This window comes from Pygoscelis adeliae, unplaced genomic scaffold (genome assembly GCF_000699105.1).
Source record: "Pygoscelis adeliae isolate BGI_AS28 unplaced genomic scaffold, ASM69910v1 Scaffold151, whole genome shotgun sequence".
NCBI lineage: Eukaryota > Metazoa > Chordata > Aves > Sphenisciformes > Spheniscidae > Pygoscelis > Pygoscelis adeliae.
The window spans coordinates 96906-104550 of NW_008824036.1; the positions used below are offsets into that span (position 1 = coordinate 96906).

The window sequence follows — 7645 nt, forward strand, 5'->3', positions numbered from 1 at the left end:
CGGGCCCCGGCCGTCCCGACGCCCTGCGGTCGCATGCCGAGTGGGACGGTGTCCACCCGCAACGAAAAGCTCCTTCCCCTTCCCTGTACCTTTGCTAGATCGTCACGGCTTTTCAAGCTTGACTGTGAACCAAAGAATATCTTAAAAAGACTCGGTAAAACACTGCGAGAGGTTCGCTGGGGGGGCAGGCTAGGCTGTCTGTACCCATTTGTAAGTCTGGGCTATCCTGTGATCGAAGTCATCTTCTGATCGCCGAGCATGGTCTCTGGTTACCAGGATGACAGCCGTGTCTGAGCCGGACTCCTCCTACGGGGCTCCCGAACACTTCCCGGATGAATTGCTGCGATGTTTAAATGTAACCACGTTTAGGACTGAAACACCAGCATCCCTATGAATTTTAGGAGAGGAACCAACAAACGAATGTTGGATCGATGTGCAAATGAAGCAGGAGTTTTCAAATGCAGGGTGTAACTAATACCCCCATGTTTCCAAAGGGCTTCTTTGTTCATTGCTTGCGTCCTAGTGTCACTTCTTTGAAGTCCCAGGACTGTGTCCTTGTATTTCTGCAGCACAGACCTAGTGAGATGGAGTGACAGCTGCCGTGGACTGTGCTGCCCCCGTCCCGGTCTTGCAACGTAGTTAGCGTTGAGTAGACAGAGACAACTGGGACCTCGGGTTTGTTTTGTCCTAAGAAAGCCCCTTCCCAAAGCCCGCTGCCCTCTGGCAGCACAGTTTGTGATAGCCCTGAGGAACAGAGAAATGCTCTCTGCAGCAGAGACTCTGAACCGTTTGTGTGAGTTAAGGGACACTTTGAAATTGTTTGGGTATGGAAGAGGTGGTAGTCCTTGCTTTCCCGCAACAGACGTGTATTCTGATCTCTTCCTGCTTTTCTAGCATCCGCCGGCCTGACTGAGGAGCAGAAGGAATTCCAAAAAGTTGCCCTCGATTTTGCTACCAAGGAGATGGCTCCCCACATGGCTGAGTGGGATGAAAAGGTATGACAACCTCAGAAGGGTTGTACTGCTTGGTTTTTCCTCCCTTAGGGTGTTATTATCCTTGGGTCTCATCAGAGGGGTTCCTGCAATAGCTCCTCGGTGCTGTAATGCCATCTGTGGAGATTTTCTTTGAAGCTGCTGCTGTAGCTGGGGTGGGAAGCCATCAGAAATTCCTTGAAGCTTTCCTAGCCAGGCTGTTCAATCATCTGAAAACCTGAATTTACTCCTGAAGATGGTATGTATCTGTCTAGATAGCTGCCTCTTCTTTAACCCACCCACTTAACTTAATTCTGCCAGAGTTTGGGACTGGACTCGGTAGTCCAGGTGTACCAGAAAGAAGAGATTGAATATTGAGATTGAACTGATCATGAATATTCACTTGCGATGTCTCCGCCTGTCCCAATAGGAAATATTCCCTGTGGAAACAATGCGGAAGGCAGCCCAGCTAGGATTCGGTGGGATCTATGTGAAACCAGATGTCGGTGGCTCTGGATTGTCACGACTTGATACCTCCATAATCTTTGAAGCTTTATCAACAGGATGTACCAGCACCACTGCTTATATGAGCATCCACAAGTGAGTGTGTCTGCCGAGCAGCGGATGGTGCCAGCCTGGCTGAAACCCACATTTTTTCTGTGGGCTCTAAATCCAGCTGGAGACAGCTCGCTTGGTGCTGCTTATTACGTAGAGTTGGGACCCCGAGTAGAGACATCCCTGTGAGGATCTCTTGACAGCAGTAAACAAATAGGCTACAAAAACTGAGATGCCACCAAGAAGTAATTTTAGCTTTGTGGCATGCAAGATGGGATTAAGTTCTGGATTTTGTTCCCTGCTCTTCCACTTAAGCTGTCTATAGATAGTAACCTGCCTGGAAAAAGCCTTTGTGCTTTGGTCGTACTGTAACAGAGCCCGGAGGCACCAGCTGATACCGAGGCCCTATCCTGTTTGCACAGACATGTTCAGCGATGGGCTCATTTTGCACGGAAGGATGGAGCGATGATGCCTCTTTCTTCCAGGTGCAGTCTTCCAAAGAGACAGCAGGGCTTAGTGCTGAGCGGAACGCCGAGGCTGTTGAATAGGAACCTGCTGTTCCACAAGGCAGCGAGTCTGTGGTGAATGGAAGGTGATCTCCTTCCTCCCGGCCTCTGTGGCACGTAATTTTGTTCCCTTTCAGTGTGCGTGGGGGCAGGTGGAAGGAGGGCTGCCTCCGGGGCTACCTCAGATTACCTGCAGCAGAGGTGGAGCGTTATGCTTTCAAGCCTCGGTGCTTTTGACTGAACTCCACGGAGCTTTGTTTTTCTGTTCAGCCAGGGATGTCCTTGTATGACCTGCCTTCCTCCCGGGGCTGTGTTCACGTACTGTAATGCTGCTCCTTCTCTCCTGCTCCAGCATGTGTGTTTGGATGATCGACACCTTTGGCAATGAGGAACAGAGGCGCAAGTTCTGCCCATCGCTCTGTAGCATGGAAAAATTTGCTTCTTACTGCCTGACTGAGCCAGGTGAGCATCCTCAACCATGAAATCTTCTCCCTTCCCTCCTAACGTGGTTTAACTGGACATGAACATTGCACGGAGCTGGAGGTGAAAACTTTCTTCTCGTGTTCATCTGGGCTGTCACTGGGAGGCTGGGAAGGGGCAGATGACGATTGCTGAGATGCTCATGGTACAAACCCAAGTGTTGTTGGGTACGATCCCCGGGAGAGTTTGCAGGTTCTGGACCTGCCGCTTCACTGGCTGCTTCCTTACCTCTCGAACAGGAAGCGGAAGTGATGCAGCTTCCCTGCTGACCTCAGCTCGGAGGAAAGGGGACACCTATGTCCTGAATGGCTCCAAGGTACCTCTTTGCTCCTCCTAAACCTGCTGGATGGCACTGCATGCACAAGGGGGCCTGGGTCTCACCGTCCTTTCCATTTCCTACTGTCTCCTCATCTCTGTGTATTCCCCCAAGGTAGAACGTTCTCTGCAGAGCGTTCACCAGAGCTTAGTACAGTTGGGTCCCTAAATACCTCTTGGCCGTGGGGTCTTTGCCCCTCTGTCTTTGTACCCCAGCTGCTGCTGCAGGCTCAGGGTTAGCATACGAAAGCCACCCCTTTCTTCTTGTGTCCTTCTGCAGGCCTTCATCAGCGGGGGAGGTGATACCGATGTATACGTGGTCATGTGTCGCACAGGAGGCCCAGGCCCCAAGGGCATCTCCTGCCTGGTGCTGGAGAAGGGGACGCCGGGCCTCAGCTTTGGCAAGAAAGAGAAGAAGGTAAAAGACTTGGTTTTTACTTCCTGTGTGCTTGAGGGAAGTGCAGGACAAGAGATGAGCTCGTCCGTGCAAAGCATTAGAGATCTCTTCTTGGATGGGACCGGAGTCCCATCCTGGCGTGGTTTTTCCAAGCCAAGTCCAGCTTTGGTGAAGTTTGCCCAATACACGTCCCTTTGGTAAGTAAGTGAAGCGTTTTAATCTCAGGAACATTAATGTTCGTTGGATCTGTCCCTCTTCTCAAATACAGGCATTCTAGTTTCCAACTCAGCACGCTGAGGCCAAGCCACGTAGAACACGGGTGCTCTGCGGCAGCTTGGCAATGAGACCGAGGGGTTGAGAGCAGGCTGGGCAGTTCTCTGCTGGGAGCTGGAGGTGTGCTGCTCCTCAGGCAGTCTGGAAGGTGCTCTGTTTTTTCCCAGGTGGGCTGGAATTCCCAGCCAACTCGGGCTGTGATCTTTGAGGACTGCGTTGTTCCTGTTGGCAACCGGCTTGGAGCTGAAGGGCAGGGCTTCAGCATTGCCATGAAGGGACTGAATGGAGGCAGGATAAATATTGGTAAGAAAGACAGCTGAGAGCCAAGGGAGGAGGGCAGGATCATCTTGTTGCCCGTCTGCGTTAGCTTCATATTCACGCTGTGGCCTTGGCTTCTCCCACCAGCTTCTTGTTCGTTAGGAGCTGCTCATGCCTCTGTTCTTCTGGCTCAGGAGCATCTCACTGTCCGCAAACAGTTTGGAGAACCCCTAGCAAACAATCAGGTAACCTCTCCACCGGATCTGCACTCGTAGAGCTGTGCTCTTTCCGCTCTTGGCTGAAAAAGCAGCCGGAGGTCCCATCACTCACTTCACAGGGTCTTCCCTGGAGAAGTTGGGAACATGCTTTTCCTGAGTAAGAAAGTGTGTCAGGCCTGAGACCTGCCTGAAGATAGTGGGGATGTGGTTCAGGACACAGACCCCTCCAAAGATGCTGACCTAATTTTTCCTCTGGTGCTGTCTGCTGGCAGTACCTGCGGTTCAGGCTGGCGGAGATGGCGACGCGCTTGGTGGCAGCACGGCTCATGGTTCGCAATGCAGCGCGGGCACTGCAGGAGGGACGGGAGGACGCGGCTGTGCTGTGCTCCATGGCCAAGCTCTTTGCTACTGATGAATGCTTTGCGGTAGGTTACTCAGACCTCAGTTGGCGTCATAACTGCGAGCCTGGAGACCCCTCTTGGTGCACAGGATGTCAGAAAGAAGTTTGACACTGTAGGGACCCAGACCCAAGCATGTTCATTGAGCCAGAAGCCTCATTTCAGGACCAGGACATTTTATGGGACAGAATTCTGCACCCAGCTAATACTGCTGCAGTATTAGCCTCTCCACAGTTCAGGCCTCCTGGCTTCTAGTGCTTTCTACACTATTTTCTAGGGGATCAAGCAGGGAGACAGGACAGGGAGTAGAGCATTTTTATTTTCAAATGATAATATGCGTGTTGCAGGCTGGTTTCCTAGGTAGGAAGTGGTCTCTCCTAGACCACTGAAAAATACATCATCACAAAATGTCCCTGAAAAGGGAAAGCAAGAAGGGAGAAGAAAAGGAAATCTGCACCTTGACACTTCCTAGATCAGTGTCATTTAGAAGCTACCGTATTTTCTCAGCACTCTGCATTTTTGCTATTTATTATGTTTTATGTCCCAAGTTGACAGATGATGCATGGAGTCATGTTTTAGAAGAAAACAGAGCCCTGAGCAGATTCCCCACCTGACTGACCACTAGATGGTGATCTGGCGTTTTGCTTTTTGCACCAGTAGCACCACAGAAATGCAGCAAAAATTGCCTTAGTTAAGTAAAGCGTTTCCTGGGTATTTCTATGCTATCATGTTCACATAAATGCACCATTAATGTGAAACAGCACTTAGGTAACATGATAGCACTGAGAGAAGCACTGATGGGGACTGATAGTGCCTTGCCATCACACCACGCTTTATTAAGAGATGAGATTAGGTGACCAGAAAAAAAAAATGAGCCCAGGTCCCCTGGGTTCTTACCGAGCTTCTGTCGCTGACTTGTCCTCGACACCACGCAAGTCACTTCACCAGCGATGTTATCTTCCTAGATCTGTAACCAGGCTCTACAGATGCATGGGGGCTACGGCTACCTGAAGGATTATGCTGTGCAGCAGTTTATGCGAGACATCAGAGTCCACCAGATCCTGGAAGGTAAAAGACACTCTTACTACTAGTGACTTGGCAGTGAAGCTGGGAGAGAACAGACCCTCCGGAGGCCCCCACCTTCCCACATGACCCTCTGACTCTTGGGTTTCAGAATCTCATTTTTCTCTGAGCATGAGGTGTCCCTGGATGTCACGTGTGTGAATCCCCTGGCCAAGAGCTCTTGGTGTATTGGAGCAGTTACTGTGTATTTTAAGAGTCTTACAGCAGGGGGGGATATCTAGTTGTCATGTTAGCGGTGCCTCTGTCCAGTTTCATCCCATTTACTCCTATAGGCACGTGCTGACGCTCCCCAGCAATTCCCTTCCTGTCATTCCGGTCTGTCTTCACTCTTTGACATTGTGTTTCTAACAGTGTCTGGCCTTTTCTAATCTCAATTCGGCCTCCTAACCATTTTGTTTTCCCTCCTTTGAAATCCCTTCACCTACAACCAGTGTACCTGATAAGGGACATACATACTCTTTCCAATACTGAGTGGGTCTACAGCCTTTCTTTCTGTGTGTTGTATATGTGTTAAATAGTAAAGCAGAGAACTCGGATGTTGGTATATATCCAGTTCTGCTTGATGCCTGGTGCCCACATCCTCTCAATGCCCAAATGAAAAGAAACACCAGCATCTACCACTCTGAAACCTTTCCTGAGCAATGTGCTGGCACTTGGCAGTTGGTATTTTGTCCCAACGCCTCCTAAATGCCACCTCAGTTGGTGGGAAGAGCTTTTCTGTGCTGTAAACTGCAGCTCAGGGAAGAATTCTCTTTGCCTTCATTGGGGGCAGAACTGGACTGTCTCCTAACTGTCTTTCTTTTGCACCCCCATCCTGCTGCAGGTACCAATGAGGTGATGCGGATGATTGTGGCCAGGAATCTGCTACAGGGCTGAAGCCAGGAGCTAATCTCCAGCCTTAAAATTACTTTGTCTGTTACAGCTTGGTCTGTTTCCCTCCCCTGTTCACCAGCTCTCTCCCTGGGGAGTGGAGAGGGGGATGCCCCAGTGGAAACAGTCTTTCTGCCTTATATTGACTGGGAGCGCAGCTGGATGCCACCCACATGCTGCCACAGCTGCACTCTGTGCCTGGCAGAGCTGCTGTTACTAGGCTAGTATTGTGCAGCCCGAAGATACAAATCACAGTTGTGAATACAAGCCTCTGTCTCCAAATCTTGTTCGTGGGCTGCTTGCCACCCATCCTTCTCAGAAAAAGAAACACTAGACCTGTTGGTCACCTCTGCTGAGTCAGGGCTGAAATGGGAACTTCAGGCAGAGGTGCAGCCTGATCCCACAGGACTCTTCCTCTATCTGTGAAATCTTTAGTTTGAAGGAACTAGTTGCTCTGCTCAAAAACCTGTCCTCCTGGGTGCTGATTGCACCACTGGGAACAAGTTAGCCACAAATACTGCAGCTCTCACCGCTTGCAGAATGCAATGGCTTTTTAACTGAGGAGCAGGATGCCTCTCGTTTATCTGGAAGCACTCCTCTGTCTTTTCCCAGCACACCTTTTCTAACATGCCAAGTGCTTGTTCTCCCTATTCCCGCCACATACCGGTGCTTAATCTCGAAGAAGCCTTTGCAGTACAGAGGTACAAATCAAGAACTGAGGTCCTGCATGGAAACATTTAACTCTGTTGCCTCAAATCAGTACACCCTGCTGTGTACAATGTAGGGGGAGTAAAAACATTGATAAATTAAACTATTTGTCCCCCTCAGGTTTGGAATGAATAAAGGAATGATGGCAACTTTACTGAGAGTGTCAGAAGTTGTGATAATTTTCGCCTGTGGTATTTCAGGTATTTAACCAGAGGTAACTGGAGCTTTTTGAAGTAGGGGGGCTGCAAAGAAGTTCAGTTTCTGAGTTTTTTTTTAGTTACAGTGTCTCTGTTAACCTTTTCGAATGAGCAACCAGCTCCTCTTTCCTCTCAGCGCGTGCCTAGGACCTGGCAGGGAAGGGAGATGACAGAGCACTGGCAGCAGATGTAGGCATTTTTCGATCTCTGATTTTGCTACACGGCGGGAGGCCACTGCTAGCAGGCCCTTAGGTCTCCCCACTCGGTTTCCTGCACGCTCTGCAGAAGGAATTTCTCTCGCAGGGCGGCGAGGGCAGTTTAAAGGACGAGCACTCACGCCTCGGACGAAAACAAGCCGCCTGCCCGCGGCGGGGTCCCGGCGGGGCCGGCGAGACCCTCTCCCCGGGCAGGAAAGC

At 50.4% G+C, this 7645-nt stretch overlaps 2 protein-coding genes across 4 annotated transcripts in view; one reads left to right on the top strand and one right to left on the bottom strand.

Moving 5' to 3' along the window:
* The window catches only part of THYN1 (thymocyte nuclear protein 1), an 11221-nt gene extending 5896 nt beyond the window's left edge, over positions 1 to 5325 (bottom strand). For 2 of the 3 annotated variants that reach the window (XM_009333373.1, XM_009333357.1), the window contains exon 1: positions 90 to 283. The gene's annotated coding sequence lies outside the window, so the exon portion shown is untranslated. Of the gene's footprint in view, positions 1 to 89; positions 284 to 5268 lie in introns of those variants that run through there. The other variant, XM_009333381.1, reaches the window with a different exon arrangement.
* ACAD8 (acyl-CoA dehydrogenase family, member 8) lies at positions 716 to 7180 on the top strand. Its single transcript, XM_009333338.1, has 11 exons — positions 716 to 793; positions 895 to 995; positions 1402 to 1571; positions 2385 to 2494; positions 2752 to 2828; positions 3108 to 3245; positions 3665 to 3800; positions 3903 to 4000; positions 4246 to 4398; positions 5337 to 5439; positions 6278 to 7180. The coding sequence occupies exons 1-11, from the start codon at positions 760 to 762 to the stop codon at positions 6328 to 6330; spliced, it is 1173 nt and encodes a 390-aa protein (XP_009331613.1). The 5' UTR covers positions 716 to 759; the 3' UTR covers positions 6331 to 7180.
* The last annotated feature ends 465 nt before the right edge of the window (positions 7181 to 7645 follow it).

Coding starts and splice junctions, on each gene's coding strand:
- ACAD8 (XM_009333338.1), top strand. CDS start 760: ATGCTCTCTGCAGCAGAGACTCTGAACCGTTTGT. Junction 2,829..3,107: donor ATGTCCTGAATGGCTCCAAG/GTACCTCTTTGC, acceptor GTCCTTCTGCAG/GCCTTCATCAGCGGGGGAGG. Junction 4,399..5,336: donor CTACTGATGAATGCTTTGCG/GTAGGTTACTCA, acceptor TTATCTTCCTAG/ATCTGTAACCAGGCTCTACA.